This window comes from Oryzias melastigma, linkage group LG19 (genome assembly GCF_002922805.2).
Source record: "Oryzias melastigma strain HK-1 linkage group LG19, ASM292280v2, whole genome shotgun sequence".
Taxonomy (NCBI): Eukaryota; Metazoa; Chordata; class Actinopteri; order Beloniformes; family Adrianichthyidae; genus Oryzias; species Oryzias melastigma.
Window position 1 is genome coordinate 3,803,812 of NC_050530.1, and position 17,830 is coordinate 3,821,641.

The 17,830-nt window shown below is 37.6% G+C and overlaps 1 protein-coding gene and 1 long non-coding RNA gene across 3 annotated transcripts in view; one reads left to right on the forward strand and one right to left on the reverse strand.

Moving 5' to 3' along the window:
* top2a (DNA topoisomerase II alpha) overlaps positions 1 to 17,591 on the reverse strand; it is a 20,144-nt gene extending 2,553 nt beyond the window's left edge. The window contains exons 1-33 of one of the 2 annotated variants that reach the window (XM_024284344.1): positions 17,431 to 17,591; positions 16,893 to 17,039; positions 15,721 to 15,811; positions 15,560 to 15,623; positions 15,317 to 15,462; positions 15,134 to 15,231; positions 14,841 to 15,053; positions 13,773 to 13,946; positions 12,606 to 12,707; positions 12,291 to 12,428; positions 12,066 to 12,204; positions 11,101 to 11,258; positions 10,887 to 11,012; positions 9,023 to 9,133; positions 8,300 to 8,405; positions 8,072 to 8,181; positions 7,893 to 7,985; positions 7,701 to 7,815; positions 7,399 to 7,520; positions 6,010 to 6,158; positions 4,431 to 4,662; positions 4,223 to 4,357; positions 3,945 to 4,145; positions 3,676 to 3,871; positions 2,913 to 3,004; positions 2,680 to 2,832; positions 2,518 to 2,601; positions 2,241 to 2,447; positions 2,032 to 2,146; positions 1,071 to 1,220; positions 724 to 904; positions 600 to 652; positions 403 to 519 (exon numbers count right to left, since the gene is read on the reverse strand). In XM_024284344.1, coding sequence (XP_024140112.1) covers positions 403 to 519; positions 600 to 652; positions 724 to 904; positions 1,071 to 1,220; positions 2,032 to 2,146; positions 2,241 to 2,447; positions 2,518 to 2,601; positions 2,680 to 2,832; positions 2,913 to 3,004; positions 3,676 to 3,871; positions 3,945 to 4,145; positions 4,223 to 4,357; positions 4,431 to 4,662; positions 6,010 to 6,158; positions 7,399 to 7,520; positions 7,701 to 7,815; positions 7,893 to 7,985; positions 8,072 to 8,181; positions 8,300 to 8,405; positions 9,023 to 9,133; positions 10,887 to 11,012; positions 11,101 to 11,258; positions 12,066 to 12,204; positions 12,291 to 12,428; positions 12,606 to 12,707; positions 13,773 to 13,946; positions 14,841 to 15,053; positions 15,134 to 15,231; positions 15,317 to 15,462; positions 15,560 to 15,623; positions 15,721 to 15,811; positions 16,893 to 17,039; positions 17,431 to 17,448 — 4,336 coding nt within the window. In that variant the 5' untranslated portion in view covers positions 17,449 to 17,591. Of the gene's footprint in view, positions 1 to 402; positions 520 to 599; positions 653 to 723; positions 905 to 1,070; positions 1,223 to 2,031; positions 2,147 to 2,240; positions 2,448 to 2,517; positions 2,602 to 2,679; positions 2,833 to 2,912; positions 3,005 to 3,675; positions 3,872 to 3,944; positions 4,146 to 4,222; positions 4,358 to 4,430; positions 4,663 to 6,009; positions 6,159 to 7,398; positions 7,521 to 7,700; positions 7,816 to 7,892; positions 7,986 to 8,071; positions 8,182 to 8,299; positions 8,406 to 9,022; positions 9,134 to 10,886; positions 11,013 to 11,100; positions 11,259 to 12,065; positions 12,205 to 12,290; positions 12,429 to 12,605; positions 12,708 to 13,772; positions 13,947 to 14,840; positions 15,054 to 15,133; positions 15,232 to 15,316; positions 15,463 to 15,559; positions 15,624 to 15,720; positions 15,812 to 16,892; positions 17,040 to 17,430 lie in introns of those variants that run through there. The other variant, XR_004949733.1, reaches the window with a different exon arrangement.
* Positions 2,443 to 3,156, forward strand: LOC118600166. The gene is made up of 2 exons (XR_004949734.1): positions 2,443 to 2,615; positions 2,702 to 3,156. It is a non-coding gene; the product is annotated as an uncharacterized LOC118600166 (long non-coding RNA).
* Positions 17,592 to 17,830: the final 239 nt, after the last annotated feature.

Genomic DNA, 17,830 nt, shown 5'->3' on the forward strand with positions numbered 1-17,830 from the left:
ATAAGATTTTCTTTGAAGTTTTTTGTAACAGCCTAAAATATATACTAGCCCGGGTACTACACATGTCCTCCAATGCACACGATTTAGAGAGTATCCAGTTAGCTTAAAAAGAGAAAAAAGATTTTAATAAACTCTGAAAAACAGAAGAAAAAAAAATCCAAAAAAGCAATAAGTTGATCAATCTGGGGGTTTCTTCTATTTTTATTTAATAAACCGAACACCCGATTTCCTGTAAACTCATTGATTCCACAGAAAAACAAATCTCATTTTAGACGTCTTGGGGGCAAGTTTTCAATCACATCAGCATTTGAACAGTTTTTGTTTCTGTTCTTTGCTGTGACTTTAACAATGCTTTAAAAAGCTCCTGAATGACAGTCAAGTGATCTGTCGCAGTGCACTCACCTGCAGCCTTCTTCTTTGAAGCAGCTGGTTTCTTGGAAGGAGCAGCCTTCTTTGCTGCGGTCCCTTTGGTTTTGCTTGCAGCTGCAGCCTTAGAAGGCGCCGGATCATCAGACGGAGCTGCAACATTCCAGTGATAAAACGTAAAGCAAAGACGTTTCAGCAAATTACCAGCAGCCGCTTGTAGAATAGATACTCACAGCTCGAGCTGACTTTGGGTTCTTCAACAGTCTTCTTCTTTGTCACTTTTTTCCTGGAAAACACGACATTTTCTTTAAGTTTATAGACACGGATAGAGGTTTTCTGCAGTGGTTTTAAACTCACGCCGCTGGAGCTTTAGGGGCGGGAGCTGGAGAGGCCGCGTCGCTATCAGAGACGACGCCGGTCTCCACAGCGAAGCTGATGTCGTCGTCGTCGCTGACAACGGCCTTCCGCTTCGAAGTGCGGTTCTTTCCCACATCATCAAACTCATCTTCACTGTCAGATAGAGTGTACGTTACCGGAGCTAGAAAGGGAAAACGGAGAAATGATTTAAAGACTCGTTTAAGTACAAAAACATCAGTACAGTACAATGCACAAGAAAATAATAATAAACATGTCAAATTCATTGAATTGACAAGTTGTACTAAAAGAGAAAATGAAATCGATTTTTCGTCCTAAAGCAGTTTCACCTTTGGCTGCCCGGCTTACGCGCTCCCTCGGGACGGCGGGTTCGTCTTCCGATTCTGCTCCGGATTCCTCATCCGACCACGGATTCTTCTTCGGCTTCTTGGAGACTGACGAGAACTGAAGAGTAGTTTGCTTCCCTTTGCTGGAAAGAGCTGCAAGGAAAGCATTTTTTATTTAAAACTTCCTGCTACATTGCACTCTTAAATGACAGTCGCCAGGTTTTCAGTTAAAACATGTCAAGAAAACGAGTCTAAAAGTTAGTTCATCAGTTCATGAGGTCGACTTTTTCCTGGAAAGTATTGAGTTTTGCAAAGATTTCAAACCTGGTCTTTAAAAATTAAACATTTTCTAATCTTTCCTCAACATTTAAAGACCTATTTAAGACCAGCATTTTGTCACAAAAATGTAAAAAGTCGTCAGTTTTGTCTCACGAGGATTTTTCTGATAAAGTTCACGTGGAAACATTTGTCTCTACAGCTGGAGCCGGTCCGGTTACATTCCCGCTGGGAATAGTTGGCGCTCACAAAAAGTTAAGGAATATTAAAATGCATTCTTAACTACATCTCTCTTTAAAAATGTGTGTTTGTGTTTCCTAATTTCCCTTCCTTAAATGAAGAAATAAAAAAGCTTTTTGTGTTCACCGAAATGTGAGCGTATGATGGCGCATTATATTTGAAATACAAAAACCAGATTTTATAATATTTGCAAATGAAAATTGAAAACTGTGGCCACTAAGTTCTTGTTACATTACAAAGCAATAATTTCTTTCTAGCATAGAAACAAGTAAAAAGATACATTTTCCAAGAGCGCACTAAAATAGTTCTCAAATGTTTTTTATCCTCAAAATTTCCTCTTTTTGCCGCTTTGAAATTATAGAAAACATCTAAAAACATAGTAGAATGGAAATAATACATATAAAAAATTACGTTTTCTACTTTTTGACCAGCATTATTTCCTTTTTACCTTTTTTAGTCTGGGTTTTTGTTTTCTTGTCCAGTCGTGCAGCCAAACCGGTTTGCTCGATTTGCTCCAGGTTCTCCGAATCTTCACCGAACTCCATCTTCACCACAACATCCCCCTGAAGTGATAGATGGTAAAATGTATAAACTTATATGAATCTTAATGTCCATTTTAGTCCCATTCACAGCTTAACCCCAAACGTCGCGGCTGACCTTTGCTTTCTTCCCCCTCTTGCCTTCTCCTTTCTTCAGGTCGGCCTTCTTGTGCGCTTCGGCCTTCATGGTGCTGGTGACGCGCGGGACGACGCGGCGGCCTTGAGGAGTGGGCAGCGTCTCCTGCTTCACCTTCACCGGTCTTTTTCCTTTGGCGGGACGCTTGACGGGCACCGCGGCGTCCTCCTTTTCCTGTTGCTCCAGGCGCTTTAAAGATTTTAACGATCAGCTGAAGCCAGACCTGACGTGTTCTAGAGCGGAGGAACGGCTAAAATACCTCCAGTTCTTCAGAGAACGCAGCCAGGTCTTCCCTCCACAGATCCGATGGATTCTTTCCCTTCAGGGTGTTCAGTTCTGTCATCTGGAGCAGAAAAGGTTTCAGAAATCAGATTTGTTTTTTTTACAGATGTATTCAAATATCCAGAATAAGCCGCCCCACCTTCGCATCTCTCTGTTTGCAGAGCTCCTCCTTCTTCTCTTTGGTCAGGAACCACATGGGCATGCTGAGCAGGTAGTTGTAGTCCGGCCCGCTGCTCTGGTCCTCCTTCTCTTCCTCCTCCTGCTGCTCTTCAGCCTCCACTTCTTCTTCATCCTAAGAAACGATAAGTCTGAAAGTTAGCGCCGGTTTTCCACCCGACTGTACGGATGAGTAACCTATGAGCGGCGTCCTGCCTTCTTCTGCGCCTCCTTCCACGCTTTGACGGGGTCGGAGTCGTAGCCCATCTGCTGCAGCATCTTGATCAACACCTTCTTAGGTTTGTTCTCTGAGAAGAGAAGCAGGGGGAGGTTTTGACTCAAATATTCAACAAATGGCAGCAGTCAATAAAAGTTTTACTGCTGTTTTAAATGAAGTTGAAGTTTTTTTTCTCATAAAAATACAGAAGCTGAAGAAAAAAAAAAAAAAAAGAAAAAACAACCAAAAAACTGTGTAAACAAACTCCAAATAAAAAGAAACAATGCTGTTGATAAAAAGAAAAAGTCTGCTGCAAATAAAAAGAAATAATGATGTAAATAAAAAGAAGTGAAGCTGCAAAAAAAGGAACAATGGTGCAAATAAAAACAAAAAGTCTTCTGTAAATAAAAAGAAATAATGCTGCAAATAAAGGGAAACATTGATGCAAATATAAATAAACGTTGCACTGAGTAAAAATAAACATTGCTGCAAATAAAAATACATGCGGCTGCAAATAAGAAAAAAATGCAGATGCTGATAAAAAAAAAAAAAATGCCGCTGCGGTTTGTAGTGTTAATTTTATTTGTGACACCGTTTCTTTTTATTTGCAGCAATGTTTTTTGTTATTTCCAGAGTTTATTTTTTGCTTTTTTTTACTTTTCATTTTTTGCTGTGACGGCGAGTCTCAGTCACTGTATAAACACAACTAAAACGTACAAAACAAGAATCAAAGCTAAAAGAGAAAAATGTGCTGCTTCTCACCGATGACCAGAGTGCCCTGGATCTTCTCCAGGATGAAGCGGGCCTGGTTTGACAGCTTAGAACTCTCCGCCCCCAACATGCCGGTCAGCCACTCCTTTCTCAGCACGTAGTACTTCATCCTCAACTCAAAGAACTCCTTCAGGATGTCCTGCACCGACTCGTACTTCTTCAAGCTGCCCGTGTGGTCGAACAGGACCTGTAAAACGAGACCGCCTCCGATCAGGGAGAGGATTCTGGGATCTGTGTGCCTGCGTTTACGCGTCCGTTACCATGGAGTTGCAGGTGAGGGGGCTCTGCAGCTTGAAGACTTTGTGCAGGCCGGCAGCCTCCGCCTCCATCAGCTTCTCCTCCGTCATCTTGACCACGAAGCGCACGGTGGTGTCGGTGTGATAGTCCTTGTAGTCCGTGATCAGGGCGGGGACTTTGTCGGTGCCGTTCAGCATCGGTTCCAGCACGTTCTCCTTGTACGCCTGCACCACAGAACCGAGGAGCGAGTGTTGGAAGCCGGGGTCAAAGTTCCTTCACCTGTCAGAACGGATAAACTCACCTGAGTCCAGGTTTTCACCGGCAGCTCAGAGATCTCGATGGTGGTGGAGTCGATGATCGCCACCTCCCCGCTGATCATGTACTGGTTGTTCATAACATGCTCGATTGTTCCTCTGAAGCCTTTGTAGTTTGGAAGCTGTGAGAAGAAAGTCCAGACATCATCAGTTTGTGAGCAGGAACTCGATTTAGAAGAAAAAGGCGGGGCTCACCATGGGCAGAGGCTCCTCGCCGTTCAGCATTCGGTGGATGATACTGATGATCTCCCTGATGTCGTAGTTGGGAATCTTGCTGGCCCAGCCGGTACCGATTCCCTCAGAACCGTTCACCAGCACAGTGGGGATGATGGGTATGTACCACTCCGGCTCCACGCGCTGGTTGTCGTCGTAGTTGTACTTGAGTAAGTTGTCGTCAACGGGCGGGAAAAGGAGGCGGGCCAAGGGACTGGAGGAGCAGAGCCGAGGTGAATACTTGGTAAACATTCACACTATAGTGACTCTGAATCACACTTTCAGTATTATCTTGATGTCAAAACGTTCAGCTTGTTCAAGACATCACAGCTTGTATTCTTAGTATTAATAAACTTTAAAGTTCTTGAAATATTGAGCAAAATATACCCCAAAGGAAATGAATGAGAAATCATCCAATTGTCAAAATTTTAAGTAGATTAGCAACAAGCCTTTAAATATATTCATGGACTATGTTTTAACCTTTTATAGTACTAATAAAAAATGTTTGTTTAGCTTATATTTTAGCAACATGCTATATTTTTTTTGTTGCTAATTTGGCATCTACTGAAGTTTAGGAAATTACCAATTATTTTAGCAACATGCTAGTATTTTTTGGTAATTTGTCATCTACTGGATTTTTTCTGCTAATTTGGAGTTTAGCCAATATTTGAATAACATGCTAGCATTATTGGCTAATTTGTTATCTTCTGTTTTTTAGCCTATTTCAAAGTTGAGTCTCTATTTTAGCAACATGCTAATGTTTTTGGCTAATTTAGTTTACTCAGGAATTTTGGCTATTTAGGAGTTTAGCTATTTAAGCAACATGCAAGCTTTTTTGGCTAATTTGTCATCTAATGGGTTTTATTATGCTAATTTGGAGTTTGGCTAATATTTTAGCAACAGGATAACATTTTTTAATAATTTAGAGAATTGAGGAGTTTTTGGCCATTTTGGAGTTTAGCTAGTATTTTTTTTTCCAATTTGGCATCTACTGAGGTTTTTTTATGCTAATTTTGAGTTTAGCTATTTCAGCAACATGCTAGCGTGTTTGGATAACTTGTTATCTACTGGGGTTTTTTTAGGCTAATTTGGAGTTCAGCTAATATTTTAGCGAAAAGTCAACATTTTTGGCAGTTTGTAAACTACTGGGGGTTTTTTTAAGGCTAATTTAGATTTTAGCAACAGGCTAACGTTTTTGACTAATTTAGTTTCTGGAGAAAATTGAGGTTATTTTGGGGTTTAGCTAGTATTTCAGCAACAAGCTAGCTTTTTTGACTAATTTGGCATCTACTGAGGATTTTTGAGCAATTTTAATACAAAATTTTCAGAAATGTGGGCCACTTTCAGCACTCTTTTATAGTTCTAAAGTGAAATGTCCAGTCTTTTAGAAAATGTAAACTTAAGTTTTTGCATTTTTAGCAAATCCCTTCAGCAATTAAAGTAAATTGCGTCATAATTTTCAGCAAAAAGCTTCAGCATCTTCAGTGAATACGTTCAGCATTATTGCAGTTAATGCTATTTTTCTAGTTAAGCAGAAAAGACCCGCATGGAGCTGACTGACCTGAGCATGGTGAAGATGTATCGAGGGCTGGCAGAGTCTTTGCCTCCGTGCAGCCTGGTTCCGAACTGACCCAGAGGCTGCAGCATGTTCAGGTTGTTGCTTCCCACAAAGTTCTGGGCTAAACCGACGATGGTCATCATCAGGGAGACCTGAGCGCCAGAAAAAAAATTAAAAATGTCAGCAAAGTTTGGAACTTTTGACCAAAATATTCTAAGAAAATTCCTTAACAAAAGGAAGAGTTTTTCAGATTTTACAGATCCACATATTTACTGGAGTTGAATTTAGAGATTTTTAAGTACACCTAAAATCTGATTTCATAAAATTAAAACAAACCAAACAGTTTGATCCCCATTAAGCAAAGTTTAAATCCCTTTCAGCAAACCGTGTAGTTTACTTCATAAGGATTTCTACAAAACACAAAGAGAAATCCCCAACTTTCAAAAAATTTCTCCATAAAACTGCACTTTCTATTTTCCCGCACCGCCGAGCTTAAGCTAATGAGCAAGCTGAAGTTAAATAATTAACGATCAGTTCATGAACTTATGACGCACCACATCCATGACATTTCTGTGTTTTTTGGGTCACATTTCATTGATGAAGAAAAATTAAGACCCATTTTTTAGGATTTAGGACAATTAAAAATATTTGAGAAAATGTATAAAGTACTTAAAATATACACTTGCACATCTATGAAGTTCGAACATAAACAAAAATGTAAAAACATGTAGTTTCTGATTAGATTTACATGTTTGGAGACCAAATCTACAAAAAAAAATTAGAGGAAATAATAATCAAAATGCAATTTTATTAAAAAAAGAAAAAAAAAGAAAAGTTAAGCAACTCGAGCATTATTCAACTAATTTACAGTCGAATGACAGAAACATTGTGCCACATTTTTGTGTGGAGTGTGCCATAGAAAATACATTTAAGCACATTTTTGAACAAATTCAAGGATTTTTAGTGCACCTTATGGTTCAAAACTACAGGAAGTCATTACATTAGCTCTGATTTAATGTTGGTTAGTTAGATCTGAGTTTTTGGCAGAGATGCACCACAAACAGCAAACTAAACCACAGTTTGAGATGATTCAATTTATTACAGACAGGGTGACTTCTTTTATTTTGAAAGGAAGTCGTATAAAGCTCTGCCAAAATTACAAACTACTTTATGTATTTTAAAAAAAGGCAATTTTCTCTTCATGTTTATGCTTTATTCCCTCAATTTATATAGATTATAACAATAACATAAATACAAATTAGTGTCTTGTTTTTTTTAATAAATGATGAGATAAGACTCGGAGGTTTTTTCTGGGTTTTAGTCGGTGAGAAATTGACCCGAATGGCTCTTTAAGTGTTTGGGTTGTAAACTCAAAGAACCGAGCCGCCTCACCTCTCCATGGTGGTACGCCGACATCTCGGCGACAGAACCAGCCAGCTGAGCCACCTTCACCTCCCGCTTGTCGTTCCTCTTGAAGCAACAGAACATCACCTTCCTCTGACCCGGTTTGAAACCTGCATCCACACAGATTCATGCTGTAGATCCCACTCTGATCAAATACAATCTTTTCTTCTAAAAAAACATTTTTTTCATCCTCTGAAAGAGCTGAATTTTCTTAAAATATGTCCTCAATCATCATAAAAAATGTTTAAACACTGTTTTCATCTTTAAAGTTGGAGTTTTGTCCTCCTTACCGTCCACCAGGCAGGGGATGGACCTCTCGTTGTCAGAGTTGGAGAAAAGCACGAGCTCCTTGTTGATGAAGTCGTTGTAGGACAGGGACTTGGTGGCCTGACCATAGAGGTAATCCTGTGAGGAGAAACCATCAGAAATGATCAGAAACAGAACCGGCAGAAGCGACGCTCATCCATCTTCGGCGCGTTTACCTCGGGGAGGTTGTGTTCTCGGCGCTGACGCCTGTTAACCATAAAGTTGGTGAGCCACTCTTTCCGCTCCTCCACTTTCTTTTTGCTAAAGGCCTACAGGTACATAAATTAGAAGTTAATAAAACATCTTCTTGGCTTTGGCCCAACGAAGAAGAAAAAAAGAAAGGCAGAGTCTTTACCAGGCTGATCGCTTCGTCGTCTTCAGGCCCCGAGTACTTGAACGGGATCCGGTGTCTGTCCATGTCGGAGAAGTACTCCTTGGCCTCCTGCGATGTGCTGGTTCCCAAACCTGGATTTACAAAGCAACCAAATGATCTAAAAGATCAACATTCACACCCATTATACCTCATAAACACAATGAGGGCTTACTTGTCTGTTCTACTACCACACAGGGGTTTATAACAAACCTTTGTAGTATTTTATCTTCCAGGATTTGTGGTTAGTTTGAGTCTCTTTCCAAGCGTTGAATTCTGGGATGCTGTAGAAGGACAGACTGGTTTTCTTGTTTGATGCCTGGAAAAGGAAAAAAATATATAGTAACGATAGGTAGTTTAATCAGCTGTTTTTGCACATGTGGTTGTGATTTCCGCCACTAGATGGCAGTGTTGCAAAACATTTTTCTTTACAATAGAATAGGGTTCTGCAAAAAAAAAAGGGCATATTTTCTATTTCTGAACAAATCTGAGTGTTTTAACTGCACCATATGGCTTGAAAAACACAGTATGGGTTGCTTAATTAGCTCTGATTTAATTTTTGCAAGTTAGATTTTAAAATTTCTGGCTGAGATGCACCACAAATTATAATTAAAAAAAATCTTAAAACTATTGCTGATATTACACTACCTATTACTACTATGTTTGCAGCAATTAGATAATCATTTGTAGTTCAAGGAGCATTTTATTTTGAAAAAAAAAGTCACATGAACATCTCCTAATTTGAAAAAGGGCCATTTATCTTTAAAGGAAAAAATAAATCATAAATCAAGCAGTAAAGTAAGACTGTAGCTTCAGCCGGTTTGTGGGAAATTTGTAAGAAATTGACCCAAATTACATTATTTGAGGTTTTATTTTGAAATATTTTAATTCTCCAAACACACGTCAGTAAAACTGGATTTCTTTAAAGGTGCGTACCTTGATGATGGGGGTGATGAACTCCTCCAGGAAGTTATGGCGGAGCAGCGACGGCCAGTTATGGTGGATGAAGTTGATGAGCAAACCTTTAATGTGGGAGCCATCTTGATCCTTTTAGCAACAATAAAACCACAAATCAGTCACTTTATATGAGAAAAAAAAACAGTATAAAACACACGCAAGAAAAAAAAAGCTTCACCGTTTAACACAAAAAGGTTTTGTTTTAAATAGAGAATCAACGATGTGAGATTTGCAGACGTGCAGAGTAAAAGCGGCTGTAATTACTACTCTTCATGCAGGCGATTGCAGCTTTACGCCAGAAAGCAATTATGCTGAGAGTTAATGAGGACACAATTTAGAACCTGTTGTTCAATTTTAGCAAAGCACATTCAAATGAACACATAAAGCGGCACGCAATTTGTGGTTTCGTTCTCTGTGCTCCTTTTGTTTCTGTCACATCTGTGCATTTATAGCTTAAATAATAGAATTTATGTCGGCATCATTTCAGTGTTGAGAATGTAAGTGATGGAACATCTGCTCACCAAAGTCAAAAACTGGTGGAATTATAAATACCTACATTTGATTTTTGGTTTTACACACTCAAGGTAAAAATATAATTTCTCTTTACTTTACACATTTTTAAGCTTTTCTCTAAATCAGCAAAGCTGAGATTGTTTTAGTCTCATTAAGGGCTAAAAATAAGAACATTTTTACTAAAATGAGGCAAAATTACTTTACTCAAAACTCCTGATTATAGAAAATTTTGATTTAAAACTTAAAAAAAAAAAAAAATTTTTTAGAGATGTGATTTGAAAGTTCAATAGTTAGATTGGCATTCATTGTTATTTTGGAAAATTTTGGGCCAATAATTTCCAGAGTTGATTAGATTCAAGATTTTTTTCTATCCGATTTAGATTCTTGCACGTTTAAAAATCTGCTTACAATCTTTCTAGTATTTTTTTTAAGTTTTCTGTCGTCTCTTACCACTTTTATATATACACATTTTTTTTAGCAGAAAAGAAAATTGATAAAGAGCAATCTCTAGTTTTAAGGATTTGTTGATTTTAATCGCTTCAGTTCATCGTTTTGTCGTTATTTTGGAAAAATTAGGGGCCAAAAATCTCCAGAATCTATTAGATTCACAATTATTTTAATTCGATTTTGATTTTTTGAACATTGTTTCACACATGTAGATGTACGTCCTAAGAATAAGTGCTAGTTTTTATGAGATTGTATTAAGATGGGGCAACTTGTAATAAGATATTATTCTTCTTTTGTTCACATTTTGTTCTAAAATAAGTAATTTCTATTTATTATACTCAAAATGAACTACAATTAGGTTAATAAAAACTCAAAGAACACAAAACATTTCTTTGAACAAGCAAAAAAAAAACTATTATTGGTCTGTAAACATTCAGTTTGAAGTAATTCCATCAACAGTTTTAGCATCTTTTCTCCGTTTTGAATGCTTTTGTGGACCTCCTTGTTTCTAGATTAGTAAAAATTCCACTGCTTTCTAGTGATTTTCTTCTTAAAAGGTAAACAAATCCTAAATCAACCTTTTTTTGTCTGTTGACCTCTACAAATAGGGCTTTAAAAGTCCCGACTATTGGTCCATGGAAAATGTTTTACAAATTAAAACAAACGTCCAAAAATAACGGTCTAAAACTGTCTGCTGCCCCCTACAGGTTAAATCGAGGTATTACACCTAAATGTTGTGATAGGTCAAACTATTTGCCTTGGAGTCAGCCTCTAATTATCCCGCTTGGATCCCCTTTAAGGAGAGTATTCTTTCCTATTTTTGGGCGACCTCCTATTACAATGAAAGCATTAGTGTCTGCGTAAAGAAACAAAGAATAAAGACCTGATCTGTCATGATCATAATCTTGCCGTAACGCAGACTCTTGAGGGATTCTGGGTCGCTGTAGTTCTTCTTGTACTGGAGGCCGAGGATCTTGATGACATTGTTGATTTCCGCGTTTTCCATAATCTGCAAAAGGAAAAGCGTTTTAAGTTCAGAAAATACAACACATGAATGGGATAATTCGGCCGACACGCGTCGTGATCTGGAGCTGAACCTGTTTGTGCGAGGCCTCCCGAACGTTCAGCATTTTTCCCCGGAGAGGGAAAACTCCGTAGCGGTCTCTTCCGACCACTCCCAGCCCGGACACAGCCAGCGTCTTGGCTGAGTCTCCCTCCGTTAGGATCAGCGTGCAGCCGATGGAGTTCTTCCCTCCTGATAGGAGTAAAATAAAAGATTATTGGAATATTTTTGAAGAAATTGGAAGAAAAGGAGAGAACACAATACAGCTCGTGTCAAAGTCCAGGCCCGAGGGCCGGATCCGGCCCTCCAGATCATTTTATTTTATCGTCATTAATGGCCTGATGTTATCTTGCGCTCATTTTTAACTTGTATAATTTTGACAAAATATATTTTTATGGAGAAAATAATATTGAAAGTTAATAAATGTTTAAGTTCATTTATTCTGGAACAATATTCCTGCTTTTTTATTCATAATTATGTTTAAAAACTATGCTTTTTAAGTTTTATAAATTTAGTTTCAGTGGGTTCAATAAATGTTTATCTTGTGCTATTGAGTTTTGACACCCCAACAATACAGCGATCCATTGCCTCAGAGTAATATATATTCTTAAAAACTGTTTTTTTATAAAGTGGTGATGATCACATTAACATTTTAGTCACACAGTGGTCTCTGGGTAAAGTGGCGTTCAGCTTTCGTGGCCAATTTTTCATCATTTTGGCTGCAATTATACATTAAAGTGTTCTGTGTCCTGATTGGCTATTTAAACTTGTCAATCTCCTCCATTCATGAGTTAAATTTGTTACATAAATCTTCGATTGTGATCTATAATTCTAGACTTATTTTTCTACAAAAGTTTGAATTTTGAGGTTAGATATGAGAGAAAACTGTGAAATTTGTCTAAAAAAAGTGTGCAAAGTGAGGAGTTTTACGGCCTTAAAACATCTGCAGTCGTAAATTGCAGAGTTTTCATTGAACGCAGCTCCCACGGGTGACATTACCTGCATCGTTAGCATCGTCCAGCTTTGGCACACCCTTGATTTTGGTGTGTTTGACGGCTGAACATTTCTTGTTGAGCTGAGTCTGAGCCTTGAACTTCACCCAGTTCATGATGCTTTCAACAATGCCACAAGACGTAGCCTGTGAGGAGCAGAAGGTTCCAGAACATTTACGGAACACTGAAATGATTCAAGATCTCAGATTTCGCTGGAGGTTTTAGTTGGTACCTGTTTGAAGAACTTGTCACTGAGAGGACAAGTGGAGCCGAAGCTCTTCTGCTGCAGCGTCATGTTCTCTTTGGTCTGAGAGTCAAAGGTCGGGTTCTCCACCAGGCAGTTCACAAACAGCCACATGTGGTTCTTCACCTGCAAGCAGCAACACTCATTCCATCCATCTGTTTTTAAATCATCTCTTGATCCAAAGTGATTTGTTAGCCAAAATCATCTGTTGTTTGGAGGACATAGTTTCTGCAGAGCAGTTCACTAGAAATTCATCAGCGTTGTGGGCAGAAAAATAATAAAAAGAAAAACATCTGGCATCACCTGGAAAGGCTTGACGGTCACACCGGCTTTGTTTTTCCTTTTCACCACTTCGATCAGGCGACCAACTACCTGGTCAGCCACATAGTCGATGTGTCTGCCTCCCTGAGAAGCAAAACAACAAACAAAAATCTCATTAACAGGACTGCCACGATTAGTCGACTAAACGACTATTAAAATAGTCAACGACTAATTTAATAGTCGATTAGTCGTTGCTTTATATTATATGGAGTCAGAGTGTAGTAAGGTTGAAAGTTATAATGGCATTCTGCTAGCTTATTGGACTATTTTGGCATTTATTGAGGTTGTTTAGGCCATTTTTGAGTTTAGTTAATAATTCAGCTACATACTAGCTATTTTTTGTATTTTTTTTAGGCTATTTTGGAGTTTAGCTAATATCTGAATCACATACTAGCTATTTTGGATAATTCAAGAATTTTTCTGTTTTTTTTTAAAGCTAATTTTTAGTTTAGCTAACATTTCAGGTACGTGTTAGCTATTTTGGCTAATCTGAGTTTTTTCCAGTTCTTTTGGCCATTTTGGAGTTAAGCTAATATTTTAGCTACATGCCAGCTATTCTGGCTAATTTAAGATTTTTTTCCAGTTTTTTTAGGCTATTTTTAAATTTTAGCTAATATTTTAGCTAGCATGCAGTGAGCTAATTAGGCTAATTTAGGATTTTTTTTTCAGTTTTTAGGCTATTTTGGAGTTTAGCTAATATTTCAGCTGCATGCTAGCTATTTTTGCCAAATTAGGATTGTTTCAGTTTTACAGCTAATGATGGCTATGATGTGTGCTTTACATCCATTTTGCGCATTACCCGGTTAACCAGAAAAAATAATCGGTGATTAGTCCACTATTAAAATAATCGTTAGTGGCAGCACTAATTAAAAGCATGAATAAATCTTAAATATTGGAGAAAAGTTTTTTTTTTTAAGAAAGCAGCCAAGCCTTTACTTAGCTGCCAAGTGAACCATGTCAGTCGGTTCTGATTAAAAATACTTTATAACACTCCAAAATGTCCTTTTTCTAAAAGGCTGGCGACGCGTGAGCAGTGATTGGTTTGATACCGTGAAGCTGAAAACCTTTAATCCATCATTTGACAGGGAGGTGACCACTCGTACTGTTTATTTAGCTTCACAACAAACAAACAAACAAACAGGAGGTTACCTTCGTGGTGGCGATGCTGTTCACAAAGCTGACTTGCTGGAAGCCCTTCTCGCTCATGGTGAGGCAGACCTCCCAGCGCTCATTGACCACCTCGTGGATCACCGTGAGGGGGCCGCCCAGCTCATCCACCTTGTCCTTCACGTACATGTCCACATAGCTACGAAAGCCTGTAATCTGAGGAAAAACGGGAAGATTTGGTTTACATCCGTTCCAAAATGCAGAGTTCCTACAAGTTTATTCAAGTTAAATTTAAGACATTGTAAAAGCGTGCATAAAATCAGTCTATTTAAATGAAATAAAAACTGAACGTCATTTACAAACATTTGTTGCTGGCTGTATACCTGTTCAATCCAGTTAAATGTACATTTCCAAATGATTAAAACTGTAGCTTCTTGCCTTGTTTGTGGTCTGCGTCACCATGCTTTTGCACGCTTTTCTTCTTGTTTTTTTTTGTTTTTTTTAAGTGCACCGGTGCATAACGAATTGTTTTATTTCCATTGTTTGACCAAAAATGAGTATGAGTGTTGAAAAAAATAACATTTCTGACAATAAATGTAAACCGAAGACTATTAAACAGCACAATTTTTAAGGCTCAGGTATCAAAATTTAAGATTAAAGGCTTTTTTAGGGTTTTATTTCCAAATTCAATACTTTTAACTTTTTAAGACCCCTCAGGAACCCTGGAAAATTTTAGTTTCTGCAAAAGCAAATACATTTTTCAATCCATTTTTTCTGACTTCAACCAAATTAAATGTAAAAGTTATGGATTTCATAAATATCTCACATTTAGACTTTTTTAAATCTATTTTTCCAAGTGTTTATGTCACCTTTTAATTATGATTATTTCGTTTTTAGCCAAAATAAAGTTTTTCTAAATCACAAATACAATCTTTTTCAAGCAGCATTGTTTGGTTTGCTCCTCGTTCTCAACAATTTGAATAAATAAATAGAATTTAAAGCTCAAATTTTCCTTATATATGTCCTCCATTGTCAGAAAAATACCATAAAAACACTTTTTTTCTCCATCTGTGTTGGTCTACTCTGTGCTGTAACATGAGGAGAACTTACAGGCAGCTTCTTCCCATTGAAGAACACTTTGACTCCTTTGGAGGATCCAGCGACATCATAAGCCCTCCTGGTCATCAGAGCCACCGTATCTTTGTCCAGGATGCTCATCTTGAACTTGCGCAGGTCTGGCTTGAAGGTGATGCACGTGTACTCCTCTCCATCAAAGCCTTTGATGCTCGGATCTCCTGTTCTCCCCATGTTGTCATACCAAGTCTACGGAATAAGATATTTCAGAAGATGTTTAGAAAAATCCATAAAGCATAAGAAAATAAGTTAGTTTTCCTTCTACTAACCTGTTTGAAAGTTTTCTTGGACTCTTTACAGGAGGTCTCAACAGTAAACTTGGTACTGAAGATGTTGCACAGCTTGGCTCCGTAACCATTTCGTCCACCTGAAGATGAAATTTTAAATTAAGGACTTCAAGTCAAACGTTTAGATTTCCTACAGTTGTTTTCAGTCATATGAAATGGCTTTACCAGTGACTTTCTTCTGCTCATCATCATAGTTGCTGGAAGTTAGGAGCTGTCCAAAGATGAGAGCAGGAACGTAGACCTTCTCCACTTTGTGCTCCACCACAGGAATCCCTTTCCCGTTATTCCACACACTGATGGTGTTGTTTTCACTGAGCAGGGGAAAAAAGCATTAGAAAAACAGATACTAATTAGTTTTGGGTTTTTTTTACAACTGAAACAGAGGCAAAAAATTCAAATTTGGCTTACACATCAATGTTGACTTTGATGCATGACATGGTCTTGTCCCGCTGCTTGTTGTCAGCTGCGTTTACTGTTGGCAAAATGACAGAAAACGTGTTTTAAATAAGACCCAACAAACGTTCATCGACACAACAGACCATCTGAACGTATTAAAGTGATTTTCTCACCAAGAATCTCATCAAAAATCTTGTAAAGTCCAGGCACAAACGTCACATCCCGGCAGTTCAGCCCAACATTCTCATCGTACACCCACATTTGCTGACGAGGAAAAGGGGAGTTCAGCAAATTATAAATTTAATAATATAATTTCCACCAACTACAATCGGTCACATGTCATTCTGGTGTATCTTATTATTGAAAAATAAAACATAATTGTGAAGTAGATATAAAGTATTACCTACGATAATACTAGTGTGAATGCGATGAATGTGGCTGCTGAAGATGCTAGTGCTGATAGCTAAAAATGCTGGAATTGATAGCTAAAAACGATGAAGCTAATAGCTGAAAATGCTGAAGCTAAAAGCTGAAGCTGATAGAAAACCAAAATGTTTGCTAAATGCCAAAATAGCCTAAAAAACGTTTTAAAAAAAATCTTTGGTTAGCCAAAACAGCTAGTAAGTAGCTGAAAAAAGTAGCTGAACTTTAAAATGGCCTAAAAAGTTTGGGGGGGAAAGAAAAAAAAGCATAAATTAGCCAAAAGACCTAGCGTGTAATTACTCTTGAACAGCCTAATTTTTTTTAAAGCCATAATTAGCCAAAACAGCTAGCATGTAGCTGAAATATTAGCTAAACTCTAAGAAAGCTGAAAAAAACTAGAAAAATGCACATTTTTAAAACTGTAACTTTTTTTTAACATAATTAGGAATAATTAAAAAAAATCAACCTAAACATTAAATATTTTTCAATATTTTACTCTCCATAAAAATATGTTTTGTCAAAATTATATAAGTTAGAAAAGAGCGCAAGATAACATTAGGCCATTAATAACAATAAAATTATCTGGAGGGCCGGATCCAGACAACCAGAATGTGCTCTACATTCATCAAACAGTTGGGATAGGCTCCAGCAGCCGTGAGGGATATAGTGGGTTAGGAAAATGGGTGGATAACTGAGAAAGCCATCTTTTTAAGTTAGCATCTGCATAATTCATTCAATTACGCTATTTATCAATCTTTTAATCTAAACAATGCAATCTCATAGTATTATAATTAATTTAATCTATGTCCTTAGAAGAATCTATTGTATTTTATTTTGCTAACTTTTTCCATATACATCTTTTGGGTCAAGCTCAAAGGTACTCTTGATTTTAGATTAAATATAAAAGACTAAAGTTACTCACCTGGGTCACAGGCTCAACAGAGCCAATGTAAGAATCAGGTCTGAGCAAAATGTGCTCCAACTGGGTCTTTTTCTGGTAGATCCTCTCCACTGAAAGACGCTTTGGGTCTTTCTTTGTCTTTTCCAAAGGCTTGTTTTCAAAAAGGGCCTAAAAGAAATCAAAAACTGCTGTTAACTTTTGTTTTACATCCCAGATTAAACAGCTAAACCACTTTTTCTCTTTTACGGTATAATAAGTTAACAGGTAAAAATGCCAAGCAACTTTACTTTATTAGCAATTAAATACATTTTTTTTTATCCTTGAACCGGAAACAACAGTTGAAATAAAGTAGACTTAAACTTTCCACTAATTCGGTCATATGCATGAACAAAACAAAATATATAAACCGTATTCTTTATTAATATAGCTTAAGTTGCACTAAATGTAACATTTGTTTGCGCTAGCTGCACAACGCTAGCTTACACGCATTAACCGTTTGAAACATCAAACTAAAAAAGACCGGGAAAGCCACAAAACTCCTCAGAAACACTCGATTTACCTTCAGTGGTTCCGCCATTGTTCCTTCGTTGCTTTATTTTTTTAAAAACTAAGGTGATAATTTGATCACTAAGTTTTTCTATTACTGATGAAAAACCTCTCCGCTGAACGACCCTACAGTCGGCGAGGTGATCCTCCGTTTGAAAATTTGAAACTGGTCGCAAAGTTTCCCAGTATATTTATTGGCCAATCAGATGGTAGGTGACGTAATCTTTCCTCCAATGAGGAGGGAATGACTCCTTGTCTCTAGGAGAAATACAAAGAAAGAAGCCAATAGTTGGTGGCATTAAAAGAGGAAGTACCACCTTTATAATCAAACTGGCCAATCAGCTTCTCGATCATGGAAAAAAAGAAATTAGAGGGAACGTTTTGTTCGAACTTTAAAAACAGTGCAAACAAGT